The following is a 21,799-nucleotide window of genomic DNA, read 5'->3' as shown; positions in this document are numbered from 1 at the left end:
TGCAATATCCCGGAGTTGGCAAAGATTTGTCAAGTGCTTCCGGTAACAGACACGAATCTATTGCACCGGAAAGGTTCTACTCTGCTAGAAGTTACACCCGACAGCAAACTTCATTCCCAGGATAATTGCATATATTTCTAACTTTTTAATACCGAGCCAAACTTTTCTAAACACTACACATTGATATAGTCAGCCTTAAACACGATGACAGTCCGGCTGAAAACTTTTGCCGGAAGCGGAGGAAGCTCCACAATGAATCAAGTGCCGTCATCGTCGCTATGGGAAAGCTTTCCAGTTTGAAGCTTGCACTTGTATTTCGAAAGTGGCTCCGAGAGTTGCTGCCAGGCTACACAGAACAGCAATCCACGGCTTCACATTCGCTTGTCAGAAGTTGAGGATTTTATACAGAACCAGAACCGACATATTAAAACAAAAGAGAATGAAACTTTCTCTAAACATGCAGGCCGACAGTTCCATCTAACGACTCGATAAACCTGTACCCAACCATTATCGACAGGACGGAAGAGTCAAACCCGTCTGACTGGCCTCGGTATGTTTTCCGAAGGCGGATCGAGGCGGGAAAGTTTCAGTGTAGGTTTTATTACAATCCAACCCAGGGTAAATTTGTCTTGCGATGTTAATCCTTATGCATTCATATGTAGTGTGTCTTTCGGGAAAATACAGTGCGGTTCGGTTGTTGTTCGAATGTTCTAGTTTGACTCTTTGGAAAGTTGTTCCTTGGGAGGGAGCATCGAGTGATAATTAAACTTCGAAGGATGCAAAAGTAAACCGCAAAGATTTCTTGAAACACCAAAGAAAATCTGTGAATTAAAAGTTCTTATCATATATGACTCGACATTGATATGTGTTTTATAGCGTTCTCATTTCTGAGCACAAATCTTAGTGCATCATAATCCCTAATTTTTTCTTCTTATTTCACTATTTATTTATTCAAAGAATTAAAGGATTACGAAATACGTTTCTGCTTTCAATAAAAGTAAAACAAATTGGAAATCCTCTGGACTTTTGCATACAAACGCATTTATCTACGATACTCGACTCAAATGTCACATCTTGTACAAGAGCGTATTCCCCCTAGTTTTACTTTGACGTAACAAGTATTGAATCTATATTTTCAAACTTTTTTCATAGCACACCCCCTGAAGAAGCTCAAGTGGAAGAGAAAGACTAGATGAAACGAAGATATTTCAGGGTGTCAAAGCTCATCCCGATCAGATGCACATAACAAAATCATAACACAAGTATATCAACAGTTGATATGTATAACAATTTGTGTTATTTTGAGATATTGAACAAATGAAAACAGTTGAAAGTTAAAACCTATGATAACAATATAATAACAAAATCAGTTATGACGTTTTATTTCCATTTGCAAGACTCATGATAACGTTCATTAATTGAAAAATGAGTTCTTCCGTGGCTTTATATCGAAATATAATGATCAGAATTTCAAAAAACCAAAAGAAGAAACCAGATCACTTGATAAATTATTCATTTAATGAAAAAAATTAGTCAACAATTTTGGATTGAAACGATGCTGAAAGTTGGCTGTGATATAGTTTTTCTGTGTTAAATTTGTTTTCTAATTTATTACAACTATTGTTATAAGTTTCTGCTTTCGGACTTCTGTAGTTATATCAAATTCAAAAATAATTATGATACAAACGTTTCAAAATCCGTTACGATTTTGTTCCCGCTAGAGTCTTTTTTGTTATGATTTTTGTTATTTTAACAGCTTACCAGCCAAAAATATTTCAAAATTTGTTACAAAATATTTCTGAAATAAATTACTCCAGTTGTTATAATTCTGTTATTACCATCTGATCGGGATTGCTACACACTTCTGTGCTGTAAGTTTCAGTGAAGTAAAATTTTTGCACTTGACAGTTTTCGAGTTGATAATGTGGGTTCTGGTTGTTGGTGTTGGGAAAATAATTTATTATGATGACGCAACCGAAACCTCGGCTTCTGACGATTAGTCGTTAGTGGCTGCTGGCTAGTGAGTTTCAATGGAGCGTTCGAACTTATAGAACAACGTACATGTTGAAATCATTAGAAATCTAAATCGATCAAACTGTTCAAGAAAATTACTTCATAGACTGCAAACTGCAACTGGGATAATGTGATGCATTATTTGTGGTGAGTAAAAATTGTTACTGAACGAATAGCTTTTTTTTTGTTTTCAAATGATACGATCTAATTAAAGAGGGATTCATCTTTGCACAGTCATTATGCAAGGTTTATTTATAATGTATAACTTTATTGAGACTCCAATACAAAAAAAAACTATTCTTAATCCACCTAGTGGTTTGATAATGCCCTTTTCATTTTTTGTTAAGACTTGTTCTGACACAAATTTAAACTAAAACTATCATGAATAATCATTCAAACTATAAATAATGTATTACCAATAATATATTTGAACGTGATCATCCATAATTTTCTGTAATAATTGTGCGATTAGAAAAAAATTGACTCATCGGTTACGTCACGTGTACGATTATAAAGGGTGATTGTTTTAAAGGTATGTGATTTGATTTTAAAAAATATGAGAAAATTGATCAAATCTTTATGGGAATCGATAGAATGATTAATACAATTTGATGATTGAACATGATTTCATACAAATTTTGATAACGGCTCCACTTAAGATAGCCCATGCGCAAGGGCAATGTTCAATTTTGGCACACTCTCTCCTACATATCGGCCGGTATTTCACGAATAATGCCATCGGCCCATAATCCACATTGAACAGAGACTTTTTTTGGGATGCATTGGTAACACTTCTAATGCTTCTGGCTGATCTTCACTCCAGATGCGGCAATTTTGCCTGTTTTTTTTTAATTATATAATATATTTTTAGGCGCACTGCTTAAGCTCTAAGATGCCAAGGGTATTTTCTAATCTTAATTAACGAATAAATTGAAACTAGAATTGTATCATTAGATTATGTCGTCTCGGATTTTCGAAAATCCAGCTTTTAGTTGGCGATCGGCAGTGGTCGGTGAATTTTACATTGCATGAGTCTTCCAGATGGCGTTGTTAAATATCTATGGCCGCTTCCTTCGGCTCGTGTGGGTCCGTGGGAAACACCCCCAGGCTACGAAGGCCCGGCGGGTGGCCCGCATGCTGGTCTTCGACTGGAGCGGTCTTCCGTGGGCGGTGATGGTGATGCTACGGAAGAGAAGGAAAAAAAAGTAAATATTGTGGAAAGCGAGGTAAAAAGGGGTTATGGAAACAATATGTCTGAAAACTACAGAGATCTAATTAGTTGCCGTTGAGAGATTTTGCTTGTTGACGTATCCATTCAACCAGAAATGAGCTTTATCGTTGAATACAATTTTTTTTATAAAAGAGTGAATCTTCCTCCAACTTTACCAGCGCCTATTCATGGTTAAATTAAAAATGATTTAATTATAAATCAAGTTGAACAATAACATAAAACACGATTCACGCGTGATCTGTCAAAAACAGAGTTGCCAACAATATACCAGTAACAAAATCACCCTTTATCTCTGAAACATGAAGTGTCAGCCATATTATCTTCGAATTCGATCCACAACACAATATTAGTCTCGAACGTGCTTAAAATTATTAAAATTGGTTCATTTATATCCAGTTCTATGACAACTGTAATTATTGCCTCTTTTGACAAGTAATATAATAGTTTTTAAACAACTGTTCAACAAATAAAACAGTTGAGCAATGATGGAGAGGTCAATCCGACCCACTGCTGATTTTTAAAAAGGGCGTATGTATTTTTTGCATTTCACAAAAATTGCCTTTTTCAAATCATTGTAACTTGGAAACCGTTAATTGTACAAAAATGGTGTTCAGAAAGATGTTGTAGGGAATCAATAGGGCATTCTAAAAAAATATATACACTGAAAAAAAAACTTTGATTTTTTTCCTCAATAATTTCAAAATGAATTAAAAAAATTAATTAAAAAAAATCAGGATTTCGATTTTTTTAATTATTTTTATTTTAAAGCTCTTATTAAAACCTACAGATTGATAGCTATCACATCCGTGCCTTTTGAAAAATGAAGAAGTAGAAGCTAAAACAATTTTCAGATATATTCTAAATTGCAAGTTCTCGTTGCAAGATAATCATTTAAACAGTAGAATAACAGGTTAAAGCCAATAAATGTGTCCATGATATCCTTTCTTCTAGAAGTAGCTGTTCTTGAGATATTTGGATATTCAATTATAACACCATTTTTTATATTTCCATGAATTGTTTATTTGCTTGCTATATCTACAATTATTACATTACGATCGTATGAATTTCCTTATAAGCCTTCCTACGACAGCGATCACAAATGCTTGACGTGGTATTCAATTTAACCTTGCATTTTTGAGCTTCTAATTTTCCAATTATGGTTTCTGTTAATTGGAAAAATTTGTACCGTTCTCCGTTTTCGAGGCGGAGCGGCAAAAAAGGGCAACCGATTATCATAGAGTCCACGGAAAGCCAAGAAATATAGTATACAAAATGCAATTTTCAACCAATGGTACTTCAGTCGGTGTTGAACAGTCGTTCGCACCGCACGCATATAGCTCTTGGCTCCTGGAAATTTTTTCTGGCTACCTAGAGTTTCATTGATTCAGGGCTTCAGTCTTTTTCAAGGCTACCTGAATCCCTAACAGTCTTTTTAAAGACTAACAATTAGTCAGCCAAGGCTATACAAAGAGTGATATTAGAGTGACTAAGTGATACAAAGAGTGATATTAGAGTGACTAAGAAATTAATCAGCCTTTTTGAAGGCTAGCTATTCAAAGAACTATTATTCAAAATTCCATTCATTTCAAAAATGCCTGCGTCCAATCGAAAAGGCAACAAGCCTAAGGCTAAAAATAATTCAATACGGAATAAATCGCAATCCGTTATTCAACATTTTTCTAATAACATTCACGATCTTATAGAATCTGAATGTAAAAATAAAAGACAACGGACGGATTTCCCTTCCGCTGATCCTATGCCGTCTAACAATATTTACGAGATTCTTCCTGAATCCGATTGTAGCGACATAGAAGAAAATTCTTCAAAAATTCCCAAAATGGACGCTTGTCGTTCTGGGAAGAAACAACAATCTATGCCACCAGTGGCGGTGATGATTTCCGACTTCAAAGCATTTCGTACTGAGTTTTCTACTTTTCTCCCGGAAGTGAAAGCCTCATTTCAAATCGGACGAAGAGGAGAATGTCGAGTCTTGGTTGATGGATTGGAAGATTACGAACGACTTATTCGATATTTGTCCGAGAAACTTCATAAATTTTATTCATATGATAAAAAATCAGAAAGACCCTTCAAGGCTGTCTTGAAAGGCTTATCAAATGATCAAAGTATTGATGAAATTAAAAATGAAATAAAAGAATTGCTTGGTTTTGCCCCTTCCCAAGTAATACTTATGAAAAAAAGAGCGAATGGTACTTCTAAACCACGCTCTGGAATTTCGCATGAACTTTACCTAATACACTTCAATCGAAGTGATGTAAACAATTTGAAAACTTTAGAAAAAGTACGTTTCATTTCCCACATTAAAATTAATTGGGAACATTATAAACGGCATAATCGTATTGCAAACTTAACGCAATGTCGTCGTTGCCAAGGCTTCGGCCATGGAACCAAAAATTGTCATATGAATATGCGGTGTTTGAATTGTGGTAAATCGCATTCGGAAGACGTTTGTCCAATGAATGAAACCACTGATAAATTTTCATGTTCAAATTGCGATGGAAATCATAAATCCAATTATTTGAAATGTCCTGTCAGGGAAAAAAATTTAAACGCTCGGTCACTTAGATAAGTCAAATCAACGACCTTAAATTTACAGAACATACCTGAAAATCAAAAAACCGTTACAAATGCCACGCCTAATTCTTCTAAGGCACCTATTTCTTCGAATTTAAAACAAAAAACAGGTACGCCTGCCAATTCGTCTTCTAACGAAAACAATTTATTGACAGGTAGATCGACCTCGTCATCATCTTCTTCTAATGTCAGTTATGCTGGTATATTAGGTAGAAATCTACCACCTATTTCTTCTAATGTAAATAATCAAAACACAGGACCGCCTCGCAGTCCATCTTCTAACGAAAACAATTTATTAATAGGTAGATCGGCCAAATCATCTTCTTCTAATGGCAGTCTACCTACAAATATTCCTTCAATGCCATTCGCTTCTTTAAATGAAGTCGATTTAGGCGATATAACTGAAAATAAAATGATCTACCTACAAGATCAACTTTTTCAAATGATCATCCAAATGAGTTCGACTTCATCACTTTTTGAAGAATTTCAAATCGGATGGAAATTTGCAAATAATATTATAATGAATTTAAAATTTAACAGTGATGTTAAATAATTATTTGAATATTTTAAATTGGAATGCTCGATCTTTGAAATCGAGTGAAGATGAATTTTATAATTTTCTCAAAGTTCACAAAATCCATATTGCCATTGTGACAGAAACTTTTTTTAAACCAAATGTCAAATTGAAAAGTAATCCACATTATGTGGTTCATCGATTTGACAGGTTTATTGGAATGGGTGGTGGAGTTGCCATTTTTGTCCAACGGCAAATTAAACATCGAATTTTACCTTCTTTCAATACTAAAGTTATTGAAAGCTTGGGAATCGAAGTTGAAACCATTCATGGAATTTATTTCATCGCTGGAGCATATTTGCCATTCCAATGCACCGGCGAACAATTAAATTTCTTTAAAGGCGATTTGCAAAAACTCACAAGATATCGATCGAAATTTTTCGTAATAGGGGACTTAAATGCTTAGCATGTCCAGTGGAATTGTGGGCATAATAACAGTTATGGTAAAATACTTCATAATCAACTCTCAGCTGGTTACTTCACAGTTCTTCATCCCAGTAATCCTACTTGTTTCTCTTCCTTGAAAAACCCGTCTACAATTGATCTGGTTCTAGCGGACCAAAGTCACATTTGTAGTGAAACGATTACTCATGCTGACTTTGACTCAGATCATCTTCCAGTAACATTCAGACTTTCCAACGGAGCTATAATTAATCCAATTAGTTCTATTTTCAACTATCATAGAGCTAATTGGTTGGATTACAGATCTCACATTGAAAATCATGTGGATCATGAAACTATTTTAGAAAATTCTGCGGACATCGACACAGCAATTGATAATTTGAATCATTATATTATCGAAGCTAGAAATCTTTCAGTTCCCAAAGCTCCAATTAAATTAAATTCTCCTATCATCGATGACAATCTTCAACTGCTCATTCGGTTGAAGAATGTTCGTCGACGACAATATCAACGTTCTCGTGATCCTGCTATGAAAAACATAGTTAAGGATTTACAAAAAGAAATTACTCTTTTGCGAAATGAAAATTTCGCTAATGAAGTTGAAAAAATTAAAACATATTCTAAACCTTTCTGGAAACTTTCTAAGGTTCTTAAGAAACCTCAGAAACCAATTCCTGCTCTCAAGGAAGGAAATCAAATACTTCTTACAAATGGCGAAAACGCTCAAAAACTTGCTCAGCAGTTTGAGAGTGTACACAATTTTAATTTGAACGTTGTGAGTCCTATTGAAAATGAAGTCTCACTGAAATATGAGCATATTTCAACCCAAGTGTTATCACACGATGACTTTATTGAGACGAATTTTGACGAAATTAAATCAATTATTAGGAAACTCAAAAACATGAAGGCTCCTGGTAATGATGGAATTTTTAATATTCTTAGTAAAAATCTTCCCGATGTTGCCTTGAGACTCCTGGTTAAAATTTTCAACAAGTGTTTTTCATTAGCTTACTTCCCAAAAAGATGAAAAAACGCCAAAGTAATTCCTATCCTGAAACCTGATAAAAATCCAGCAGAAACATCAAGTTATCGACCAATTAGCTTACTTTCTTCTATCAGTAAACTTTTTGAAAAAAATATCTTGTTGAGAATGATGTCTCATATAAATGAGAATTCAATTTTTTAACCAGAGCAGTTTGGATTTCGTCATGAACATTCAACTACTCATCAACTTGTCAGAGTAACGAACATGATAAAAGCAAATAATCTTTCCTATTTATTTGATCAAAATGATTCAAAATTATTTGATTGATCGTACTCTTCAGGTTAGCTATCAGAATTGTAAATCTGAATTGCTACTCGTACGAGCCGGTGTTCCGCAGGGTTCGAGCGTAGCTCCAATCTTGTATAATATTTTCACTTCTGATCTTCCAAATCTACCCGTTGGTTGTCAGAAATCGCTATTCTGTGACGACACAAGTCTGTTAGCCACAGGTAGAAATCTAAGAGTGATCTGCAGTCGCCTACAAAGAAGTTTAAATATTATCAGTGATTATCTGTCAAAATGGAAAATTAAACCAAATGCAGCAAAAACGCAATTAATTATCTTTCCTCACAAGCCAATAGCTTCTTTTCTTAAACCAAACAATAATCACATTCTCAAATTGAATGGCTTGGAATTGACATGGTCTGATCAAGCTAAATACTTAGGTTTAACGTATGACAAAAAACTCACTTTCAAGGATCACATTGAAGGAATCCAGGCAAAGTGTAATAAATATATTAAATGTTTATATCCTCTTATAAACAGAAATTCTAAGCTCTGTCTAAAAAACAAGTTGTTAATTTATAAACAAATTTTCAGACCAGCCATGCTTTATGCAGTACCAATTTGGTCAAGTTGTTGTTCCACCAGGAAGAAAACGCTTCAAAGGATTCAGAATAAAATTCTGAAAATGATTTTGAAGCGTCCTCCCTGGTTTAGTACAAATGAGTTACACAGACTCACAAAAATAGAACCATTAAATGTAATGTCACATAATATTACAAGCAAATTCCGAAAAAAATCGATGCAATCTTCAATTGAATCGATTCGCTCTCTGTATTAGTTAGTAAGTTAGTATATAAGTTCCTTTTCCCCATTACACAATACAAGTAGGTTTAGAATTTTCCTTACACAAAAATCTCAGAATTGTGAATATATATATATATATATATATATATATATATATATATATATATATATATATATATATATATATATATATATATATATATATATATATATATATATATATATATATATATATATATATATATATATATATATATATATATATATATATATATATAAAAAATAAATAAATAAACAATGGCACTTTTGCGCCATTCACTGTTAAAGTGAATGTGCCGAAGGCTTTTTTAATGCCCGGACACGCTTCCCAAGGGAGGTTCTATTGAGACTCGCACAAAATGGAGTCGCTGCAGCAATTCTTGAGAACAAAAAAACAAGCCCAGCTCGCAATGGAAATACTCGCCGAATCCCGTAATACCGATTCTGATGCACGCTGCTCGGAGATAATCTCACTATATTTAGCAAAAGTAGAAAAACTTACCAAATGAACCGCTCTCCGACTCGCATATGACGTATAGCGAGTTACATCCACGGTTTAGGCCAATGGCTGGTCCGTAAGCCTCTTTTTAGCCCTCCAGATCACTTTTGGACACTAAACCACTCGCGGAACGCGATCGCGTAACTTCGTTCTAATTCAGGTTCCACCACATAATTGTCTCTGACGAAAATTGCGTGTAGATCAGAACGAGGCCGACTATAAGTTTATCTAACCGAGCCGACAACTGACTTGCCCAACCTTCTTACTCGACTCCAAGATGGATAATACCCTTTAGCTTTCTTTCGCGCTTCGAAAAAACTTCTTTTCAGCCATCTTCCCGTAGGGGTAGTACTTACCGTACGACATACAATTGACAGTGACTTAAGCTTAAATCACCGTCAACCCTTAGAGTCGGATTTCGATACATCTAGCTCATCAGTCCACTTAACATCCTATAGCTTTACGTTTCTCCGAGACTTATGCGCATATTTTCTTCGAATATTCCGAAACTCATGTGAATACTTCCACTGCTAATTGATGCACATAGAGCGAACCGCGACAAATTTTCCGGAACACACAAAACCAGGAAAAGGTTTACAACACTTTGGGAATAGCATATTGTAGTATTCTAACTGTTTCGATAGAGATTTGTTATAAACTGATATCTGTTCATTTTTTTTTACATTAAATATTTATTGTTTCTCTCAATAAAGTTACATTTCTGTATGATGTCAAGTGATGTAGTAATGTTACTTTTCATCTTTTAATTTACGGTAATTTTCTAGTTAATAATTTTTGATTAAATTTCTTTTTAACAGTTTAAAGTACGATTCAGACGGTCCGGCTTCTTCCGTCACCGTCACCGGAACGTCAACGTCCGTCACCGTCATTCTGATTCACACGATCCGGTTTCCTATCCGTGTCCGTCATGTCATTTTCTTACACGCAGAATTTGAAGAACTTAGTTTCGCACAATATTGTTCCATTAATACAAAATCTGGGAGCATTTGAAGACAATCGATCTGTTGTTTTCCTACCTTTTAATCGAATAAATAACTTTCAAAATTAACTAGAAAGAGTAAAAACCAAAACAATCAGTTCCACTCAACAACGTAATGTACTTTGCAAATCTACTGATAAGTTTAATTACTTATATGTGTAATATATTTCGTTTAAGAGTAGGATCTTGACTCTGAATACATACATAACAAACAACAGCTCAATACCGTAATAATATGAATCGTGCATGTGTACGATAATCACAGTCCGTCAAATATTTTTTCGGGGAAATGTTGACGGAGCTTGCCGTTGACGGACGTTGACGTTCCGGATCTCTGCTGGATCGTGTGAATGTGCAAAGGGAAAACTCATTTGACTAATTTTGACGGAGGCTGACGATCCGGTGACGGTGACGGAAAAAAACCGGATCATCTGAATCCTATTTATATGTCAAAACAGTTAGAATTTAGGTAAGCAATTCGCCGGTACGTACGTTGGTTGTAAACAATAGGTACACCTTTTTGATTCTACATGTGTTTATTCGTTTTAACGTAGTTACGTTAGTTCTACTGTTTAAATGATTATCTTTCAACGAGAACTTGAAATTTCGAATATATCTGTAAATTGTTTTAGCTGTAACTTCTTCATTTTTCAAAAGGCACGGATGGGATAGCCATCAATCTGTAGGTTTTAATAAATCGAACCCTGATTTTTTTTTAATTTAATTTTTTGGTTCATTTTGAAATTATTGAGAATTAAAACCAAATTTTTTTCAGTGTATATTATTTTAGAGTGCCCTATTGATTCCCTACAACTTCTTCCTGGACACCATTTTTATACGATGAACGGTTTTCGAATTACAACGAGAAGAACTTGATCATTTGCATGCACCCGTTAACTGTTTTAGTTGTAACTTCTTAATTTTTTATAAGGCACGGATGGGATAGCCATCAATCTGTAGGTTTAAATAACAGCTTTAACCGTTGTGCACTCGAAAAAAAAAACACCTTTAACCACCCGAATGGGTACCCGGGTACCCATTTTTTTAAATCGCTGTAAGTTGAGCATTTTTCAACCGATTGAAGTAATTTTAGCACTGTTGGATTCAGGAACTTAAGCTCTTTGGGATTGGTACCCATAAAGATGGACATGGTGCTCCTGGTTCCCAGGAACCCGGATATCCTAAATGAGTTCCGACATCGAGGCATTTATACACGGATTTCACGTATTTTTGTAATCTTATCTAAGAATTGCTATATGAAATCAAGTGCTATGCTGAGTTGTTATGTTTATATATTTCAGGGGGCATCCGTTATGTACGTAACATAAAATTTTGAATTTTTCTACCACTCCTTTCCCCCTTTGTCGAGCATTTCTCAATCTTTTCACCATGTATTGTCACGTATTTTTGAAACCTCTCCCCCCTAAACGCGTGACGTACTTTATGTATGTTCCCTTATATACTTCACTTTCTTATCTTCAGTTTGAAAATTATTATGTACTTCAGGCCTATTGCGAGGAGCACGCAATACCAAATTTTGTGTTATGTATGCAATGTAATTAAATGCAATCAAAATTAGTGAAAGCAGTAGTAAATTTCAGGTAATAAAAATATAAGGAGTGTAATGAAAATGTAACAAAAACAATAAATTTTGAAATTGAACATGTAATCAATTCGGTCTGCGTGCCCCTCGGCCTCAGGCGATGTAAATATGTATAAGTGAGATGTCCTGCAACAGTTGGCAGCGTTGTGTATTCTACATATGTTTCATTTTGGTACGGCCTTTCTCAAATAGCTGGTTTGGAAAAGTTTCAAATTAGTAAATGACATTTATGGTGGAAAACACAAGTGTCGGAACATTCTACGGAAATCCGGATTAACGGGAACCAGAAGAACCTACTACAGCAATATACACGGCCATCGAAAAGTGGATAAATTTCTGAATTTACCCGTACTGAAAAAATTCAAATCGGATGGAATTTGCCTTAGTTACAAGCATTTTTATTTGTGGGTACCCGGGTACCCATTCGGGTGTTTACGTAATAAAAAAAATTTGAGCCCCCCCATTCGACCCCCCTTACTGTAAAATGAAAAGTCAAAGCATGAGAAGTTATGGTCCAACTAGTTCTTGGAATTGACCGAATTGCAGAATCTTAGTTTAAACCTAACTCAGAAATTTCTTATTTTGAAATTCGAAAAGGTACCCGGGTACCCATTCGAGTGCATAAAAATTATCAAAAAAAAAATTAACACCCTGATTTTTTTTATTGAACTTTTTCGGATTATTTTGTAATTATTGAGAAAGAAACAATTTTTTTTTTCAGTGTTTATATTTTTTAGAGTGCCCAAACGATTCTCTACAACTTCTTCCCGAATTCCATTTTTGTACAATTAACGGTTTTCGAGTTACAACGATTTGAAAAAAGGCACATTTTGTGAAATGCAAAAATACATACGCCCTTTTTAAAAACCAGTCGTGAGTCGGATTGACCTCTCCATCGGTTCAAAACTTATGGTTTGCCATACTGAAATCATGTGCAAAGTTGCATCCAAATCGGAGAAGGTCGAGTCTGATGATCTGCTAAGCATTTCTGGAATTGCTCAGTTTGTACTAGAATAAAACCATACATACTCCCTTAATATTGCTTTCAAACATTCTCTTTAAAACATTATAGCCAGTTCATTCTTTCATAAATCTAGTTTTGTCTGTGTGCGTGTTCATTGGATGACAGATTCACTCAGATCAAATTATGAAAATGAGAGTCTATTCATTTCGGGATTCATTACATTCGAATGAATTTAATGTTGATGGTAAAGCAGGTTTTAAAATTTTCTTGAATTTGGAAACATTTCGGAAAAAAATTTATTCTGATTTCTCACTTTGCTTTATAAACCTTAAGAAGAATGGCGCACTTGTTAGGAATAAGCTCTTTAAGTGGTGGACGTCTAAATGAGGCGGTAACACCAAAAAACATAAAAAATCCACAAAATCGTTTTGAATGATCGAAAAGTGAAGTCGTGTGACATCGTAAAGACATCAAAAGAACGTGGTGGCTTTATATTGCATGAGCATTTGACTATAAGAAAGCTCTATTCAAAGTGAGTGCTCACTATTGACCAAAAACGAGAACGTGTTGATAGTTCCGAGCAGTGTTTGGTCATGTTTAAACGTAACAAACCGAATTTTTGCGTCAATATGTGACAATGGATGAAACATGGATTCATCACTTCACTCAGAAATCAAAACAATCGTCATCGGAGTGAAAAGCAGCTGGTGAACAATCGGCTGTAAAGTTTTTGGCCTCGATATTTTGGGATGTGCTTGATGTAGTTTTTATCGACTATCTTGAGAAAGGAAATAGTATTAACAGTGAATATTATATATCGTTATTAGAGCGTTTGAAGGCTGAAATTGCAAAGAAACGATCGCATATGGCAAAGGTTTTTTTTTGTTTCGTCGAGACAACGCAGTCAATAAAAAAAGGTAAAAATGGAAAAAAATACATGAATTGAACTTCGAACGGCTCCCACATCCACCGCATTCGCCAGTTTTGGCTCCCAGCGACAACTGGCTGTTCGCAGACCTGAAAAAATGCTCGCCGGTAAGAAATTTCGCTCTAATGAAGAGGTTATCGCTGAAACTGAGGCCTATTTTGAGGTAAAAGATAAATCATTCTACAAAAGGGGTATTGAAATGTTAGAGCGGCTCTGGAATGATTGCGTTACTTTTGATGGATATTACGTTGATGAATAAAGTTGATTTCGAATCAAAAAAGTCGTGTTCTCTTTGCTAAGCCCGGGATTTTTCAACCCTTGTGTTATGTTTGACTTCCAGTACTAAATACGTCTCATATTTCACTATTGAATAACTCTCACATTTTCTGCGATTTGCATTTTTACAATTTTCACAGCAATCAACAAAATTATGTGGTTGCACGATCAATGAGACCAGTATTGGTACAATCGCCCTAATTGTTGTATGCCACGGACACGTTTTCCTTTAAGGCATTTAAATACTCGAAATTACTATCGCAAAACACCAGGAGAATTTTTTTCCATGTCACGCGGCATTTTGAACGATAAAATAGCAATGGCACCCATTCTTTGAATTTCCTCTCCACTCCCATGTTTGTAAAGACTAAATTTTCTTCATCTTATATTAAATCCGAAAAGCATGAACCCCCTCGCGACAGACAGCGCATATCGGCATACCAAGAAGCATTCCGGCCTTCCAAATGTTTTACCCTCGGTCGGAATGGCGGTGCGTGACCCAGAATCTGCGACCGTTAGCAAGTTTATTTCGTTGTTTGTACTGCATGCCATCGACAACGCAACCGAGCTGGATTATGTCTAGCCAGGAGTCGAGTATTTATAGTAATACACTGTGCAAAAAAAAATTATTTGAAACCATTCGATCTTTCTTCACCACAGACAATTTTCTTACATTTAAATCAGTTTTGATGTTGCTGTTGTGTATATTCCTATTCGAAAAGTTGAATCATTTTTATTACGTGTTTAGTTGAAACAAATGTTGGAATAAATTTTCATTGAAAATAATCAAATCGATTTAGTACAGTGGACGAACATAAATTAATAGGCTTGACTGCTTGTTTAGCTGAACAGCCATAGGAGTATGTGAGAGATGGAAGGATAGGTCACGCTTCGATCAAAAAACTGCCGCTCCACCGATAACTGTCCCATGCTGATGGAAAATCCCTTGGCATGTGGAACAAAAACGGTAGCAAAATGCTATTGTTGTTTGTGTACAACGTCAGAAAATGTCTAGATATGTGGAATTAACACAATGGCCTGTTTTATGTAGAAAAAAAAATCCGCATAACTTGATGCATTGAACTATTTTTATGCAAGTATACACACTAAGATTGAATTAGGATATTTGATAAAAAGTGGATGGTTAATGTCAAATCAAATTGATACGTTACCTTCACAGTTTCGAATATCGAAATTCGTTCGATATTCTTTTGGCTCATGCTCTAATTTCTTCGCTTTCTGTGATGTAACGGTGCACCTCTACAACAGTGCGATTAATTCACATCATACAAATTTTAACACACAATTAAATAAGGCAAAACAAAAGAATGTAAAAATACTTGCACGGTCGTAGATTTGCACACGGTGCGAATAAAATCAATACTGACGCTAGTTGATAATGGAAGACCCTCTTTAAATAATGCGTTAGGACACACTTACAGTCAATTGGGCAGCTCCAACGAAAGCCTAAAAAAAGATCCGGTTGCCAAACTGTACATGGTGCAAGTTTTAGTAATGCTGAAGTATTCAACGTAAGAAAATAGCAAATAGCTCGTAAAATAATTGATTTATTATGCATAAAAAATATCAGTTTGAAATTGAGCTGCAAGGTAGACATAGCAGTTCAATTTAAACTGCTAAAACACTCATGCGCCGAAGAAGAAACGTAAAGAAAATAAAATATTTTTATGTTGATCTGAAAGCTGTCAAGCAGACATTAAAAACTTCACTTAGAATCAGTAAAACATGTTCGTCCATGATTACTGTTTGAGTCCAATTTTCGCATTGTAATTGGAAGTTATTCCAAATATTAGTTATAATTAAATGTTTCTAGGATTTAATATCTATTCTCGTATCTCAACATAAAGGTTATTCTCATGTTTCAATTGCAGATTTTCGAGTCAACACCCCCCGGTTTAATCAGCATTCATGGCTGGCCTTCCCCGCACTTAGGGGCGCCTACAAACATGTACAGGTATGTATTCATTTTATGTTATTCTAAAACATCACACATCAGCCATTTGCTAATTTGAATGAAATTTATTTAAAAAATCGATTTAAAATTGGGTTCAATAATTTGATTGTTGGTACATGTTCAGATTGCGCACGGTCAATGTGTCATCTCAGATTTCACAATAATCATAATTTTCACGCTGTTCTCGTCAAATCGGAGCACTTTTATGTTCGATCCATTTTATTAGAAACATTTGTTACGGATCAGGGTCATTTCGCCGATTCCTGCAATCGTCTTAATATTATAATTGTAGTTGATTCAAAATAAACACAAATGAATGATAATACGCTACGCCCGTTTTATAGACCTGCAATTGTACTTCTTGAATAAAGATTGATTTATGAATCTTAGAGCCCAAGGAAACTTGTTGACTACCAAGCAAATGGATGTGCCTATTTTTACCTGGAGCTGTTAGCGGAATTTTTTCAATAGTTGCACTGTTAATGTACCATTTGATTCCACTATTTCACTGTCACGTTATTACACTTTCACAAAGTCACTATACTTTAATGAAGCATAACAAACGTTACAATACAGATACGCGTATTTCGGAATGTTATTTACATCCTTCTTCAGTGTAGCGGTTTTAACAAAACAAACTTAGAAAACCGATACACTGAAGAAGGATGTAAATAACATTCCGAAATACGCGTATCTGTATTGTAACATTTGTTATGCTTCATTAAAGTATAGTGACTTTGTGAAAGTGTAATAACGTGACAGTGAAATAATGGAATTAAATGGTACATAAATAGTGCAACTATTTATTGGCCTATTCGGCGAAACGGCTTTCGGCGAAACGGCTTTCGGCGAATTGGCTTTCGACGAAATGACCCGCTCTCATTTGTAACACCTTTCTCAATAGAAATACCTCCATAGTAACCTTTGAGATGACGATCCTCGTCACATCCGATCAACAATGACACAGACTTCCTTGGTAATAAATATTTGCAACTCCTTTCGCACTATAAATATTCTCATGACAACATTATTTCCACGAAACCGTTCAAGATTTTTCCTCTGATAATGTTTATCTTACAACGAATAAACTATTTATCATCATAACCAGTGATGGCATTTCACTACAGTAATACACCAGTGTGTAAGTTTCATTTCTACACTGCGGATGCATTCGGCGGGCACCACACAAAAGGGAAAGCGCACTAGTTTCCAGTGTCCATTAGACAGACTTTGAGTGTGTGCTTGTGTTGAAAGATGCTGGTGCGAGAGAACCAAATTCTTCTCGCATCTTGCAAGGAAAAACGAAAATTCAATGATAAATTGTTTTTCTTGGCTGATTTTGCGTGCCTAACGCTTCTTCTACTCAAACCGTACACCAGAGTGCTCACCGGTGTGTACACCTCTGTGAAAATATCTGCGTTCACCCCAGAGAATTTGAGAGCTCTGCTCTAGCACTTTGGTGCGATTCAGTGCTGAAGGTAAAAGAAAATAAACACGCGCACTAGTGATGCGTGCACACTTTATAGAACAGTGTAGTATATATGTAAAAGAGAAGAACTCTCGTTGAAGTTGTCAGTGCGAGGGGAAAAATTTAGCTTACTCTTCGTCACACAGAGGAGATGGACATCTCTGATCATAACTACATTCGTGCTATAAGAAGTGTATCGAAAAGTAGTTAGCAACATTGATTATTGAATAAAAAGGCGAAAAAAACATATTTTGACATCAGTTTTCGATATATTGTAAAAAAAACATTTTTATGCATTTCACTGATTATATTGAAGAAAATCCAAGTTTCTGTAAAACGCTCGCACTTTGGACTTGACATTCTTCATTAAATTCTGCACAGTTACTTTTGTGACTTTCCTGGTGGCATCTGTCCAGTTTTTTTGAACTCCTGCATGTTTGGGGACACTGTACCTTCCTTCCGAAAGTGCCGCTTAACAATTGCCCAATACCTTTCAATTGGCCGAAGATCCGGGCAGTTCGGTGGGTTGATGTCCTTTTCCACGAATTGTACATTATTTTTTGACAACCACTGTAGAACGGAGTTGGCGTAGTATGCTGAAGCCAAATCCGGCCAGGAGAGAGGAGGGGCCTTATGCTTTCTGTACAGTGGCAGCATTCTCTTCTTCAAACATTCTTCCTCGTACACCTTGGCGTTAATTGTGCCCTTCGTGAAGAAAATCGACGACCGCAAACCACAGGTACAAATTGCTTGCCAGACCAACACCTTCTGCCCAAACTTTTCCATCACCACCGTGGTGTTAGCGTCGTCCAGGTCCTGGTACACCGATATCGTATAATATTGCGGTCAGGGCAGCGCTCGAGAGTCTTCCTTGGCGTAGGTTTCGTCGTCGATCAGGATGCATCCGTCTTTATTCTGTAGAATCCGGTTATACAGTTTTCGCGCTCTTGTTTTGGTCTGAGCTTGCTGTACCAGGGACTTTTTCGGCACCTTCTGTTTCTTGTACGTTTTCAGGGAGTTCCGAACTTTGATCCGTTGAATCATCCCGATGCTGGTGTTGAACTGCTTGCCCAAATCCCGCGTCGACGCCGATGGGTTTTTCCTGATGTACTCAACCACTTTTATGTCCCGGCCGGGCTGGCTGGGACCCGTTTTCCTACCGGATCGGGGCAAATCTTTTATGGAAAGGGTCTTACCGAACTTCTCGATAATATTTTTGACACTGGTGTGGTGCACTTTCTCCCGTTTTGCAATTTCGTTGTACGTGACACCACTTTCTGAGCACCAAGTGTGCAGAATTTTCTTTCGCGTTTCCGGATCAATTCGACTCATCATTGAAACGATAAACCATACCGAAACCAATCGATTGCGCAGCTGTTATTGACATGTAAACAAACATGTCACCGCATAACACGCTGCAAAAAATTAAGCCATTTCAGAGTAATAACTGTTTGAATGTTGCTAACTACTTATCGATACACTCCTTAGTATAACGATTCGGTTATAAAAAGGATAAAGGATAAAAAAATTTCGATACACGATTAAAAAATCTTGAAAAAATGCCCATTATTCCTAATTTAATGAACAAAATTACTTATATCATGAAAATTTTCATGTGAGATTAGTAATTGTTCATGACATGAATTATTTTGCTCATGAATAACACGGATGATCTCATGAAAAAACATGTTTCATGATTTAATGATTTTTTATTTATGGTACCGATAACGAATGTTACTCCGTGTAGTCGTAAACTTATTTCCATCGTCTTGGACCGGTAGTCATCTTGATTTACACACAAAAGTACCTTGATTGATGCATGATTTTTTGTCAATTCAGATCAAACATTGTAAGAAACACTTACTCCCTCTCACTTTTGATAATGTTCTTACGACCATCACTGAGTTGCTAGAAATGTGCTGTACTCGTCTAGAATACCATTTTTCGTCAAGTCCAATCAATCTGACCCATGTTTAGTACACTTGAGGGAGTATACTCTGCCTGGCAATAACCTGATGTGTAAACAATATTTGTATTTATCTAGAAGTATCATTTCTTGTCGAATCAATTTGACATTGTACTTTCCTTTTCCAGTGAAACTACAACTTTCCAACGTTGATTCATAGTTATGCTGGAACATACTCTTGCGTTCATAGGATCTTAAAGCTTAATGATTCTTTGAATTTTCAGGTCAAATGGAATAGGATCTTTTGAATTATTTTAACCATTTCGGGTTATATAATACATAATTGTGTTTCATCCAAATTATTACTACCAATACTATCTAGCGAAACCAGTATCAACATATCTGGAAAGCAAACTCATACTCATAACCATCGTTTCTTTGTCCAAACGTATCGGTTCATACGGAAAATCCGTATTGGTGCATAATTTATCATTAATTTTTTTAAATCGATTGTGCCGTAAGCTGCTTCATAGTCAATAAACAATGCGTGGGTACGCTGTATTAGCGACGCTTATACAAATATTTGTCGGATCGCAAATATAACGAGTGAAATTTATCTTTTCCGTTTAAAAAAATCTTTTCTGACACAACGAATATTTAAAATGGAAATTTTCTATCAGACAGTGTTAAATATTTTACAGCTGATAGAAATCCGAGTAATTACTGTGTCTAGAACTGATAACTATTTCCAACTGAAACAATCGGCACTGGCTGGTTCATCGCCTCTACGGTTTCCATTTACTTAGCTGCAAAAGTTAGAATAATCATCCCCCTATATAATGGTTCTCACAACAACTCCCCAATGGTATACGCGAGTAGGGTTTTTATTTTTTTTGTCAGATAAATTAAAATTATTCACCGCTTTCTAAGCGTCAAAACTTTTGCAGAAAGATTAAACTTTTATTCAAGAGCTATATTTCCTAAAATTGACCTTTATATCCGAAAGTTATCAAACCCAGTCTTAGTTGCTTTCTACAGTAAAAGTTCCCATGAATCAACGTGAAATGCTTCGAACATGCATACTTGCAAGCAAGGATGGCTTTTGTCGTATCAAAGAATGCTCACTAGCAACTCTTCACAAAAAACCGGCATGGTTCATTTAACATAGAATGGATACCAGTGCGAGACCGAATTTCTCTCGATGACCCGTCTGAGCATCACGAGTTAGCACGCTGCTGTTGTGGAATTCTCTCTGAAGCACTAAACGGTCGCGATCCGATTCTATACGGGCAGTGGATAATTGCGATATAATCATTCTACTATTGCCGCTTATTCTAACTATGAGCATATAACCTTTGTATAAGTTGTGTCTATTAAAATGTACGTAAATGCTCTACATAAGGGTTTTGAAATATTGCAAATATTGCAAATATGAGAATCATAAAGTCATGATTCGATTTTCTGCGATAATTGTCAACTTGCGATTCTCTCTTGGTAAATTCCACACAGCACCAATCATTATCAGATTGTAATTTTTTTAAGCGTCGTGAAATACTCAAAGTATGAAGTGGAGCGAAGAAATGTAGAAAAATTCTCTCGCGGTTCATGCATTCAAAGACTCGAGTTCTTGTAGCATCTTCCACCGGATTGAAAATATTGTATACAATATAGATAAATATCGAGCAGCTTCTGTCAAATTATCGGCAATCACCAACACTGCTTGCAAGTTGTGTAATCGATGTATGTTTTGTATCTGAGCTCACAACTCGAGATATTTGTGCTGTCACGGTAATAATGACTATTGATGACATAGACAAGAATTAAGTATCTTTTTTGCCATATTTGTCGGACAATCAAATTTTTCCGAGCGATGACTTTTAAAAGAGTGTATCATACTACTACAGAAGTTTGAGAGCAATACAAATCTGCGAATAGTCAATCCAAGTGTTGCATACTCGAAACGAACACTTGTACGCTCCCGGAATTTATTCGTAAAATTAAAAATACAACATTATTCATCAAAATCGATGTTGTCCCCTTCAAAGTACTCCCCATCGACTGAAACATTTTTATGCCAGTTCTTGATCCAATCTTCGAAACATTTTTTATATTCAGTTCTCGTTATGGCCATCAGAGCCATCTGCGATTTTTCCATATCTCATCTCATCTCGTGTGCTGAAATGCGTTCCACGGTGCGGTTTCTTGAGTCGACCGAATAAGAAAAAGTTGCAGGGAGCCAAATCGGGTGAATTTGG

At 35.7% G+C, this 21,799-nt stretch overlaps 1 protein-coding gene across 3 annotated transcripts in view; it reads left to right on the top strand.

The window, feature by feature from the left end:
• LOC131436607 (uncharacterized) overlaps nucleotides 1-21,799 on the top strand; it is a 593,756-nt gene that overhangs the window by 431,901 nt on the left and 140,056 nt on the right. For all 3 annotated transcript variants that reach the window (XM_058605425.1, XM_058605424.1, XM_058605423.1), the window contains one exon: nucleotides 16,088-16,170. In XM_058605425.1, the coding sequence (XP_058461408.1) occupies nucleotides 16,088-16,170 (83 nt within the window). The remainder of the gene's footprint in view (nucleotides 1-16,087; nucleotides 16,171-21,799) is intronic.

Source organism: Malaya genurostris, chromosome 3 (genome assembly GCF_030247185.1).
Source record: "Malaya genurostris strain Urasoe2022 chromosome 3, Malgen_1.1, whole genome shotgun sequence".
Taxonomy (NCBI): Eukaryota; Metazoa; Arthropoda; class Insecta; order Diptera; family Culicidae; genus Malaya; species Malaya genurostris.
This window is presented reverse-complemented; position numbering and strand designations above follow the sequence as displayed.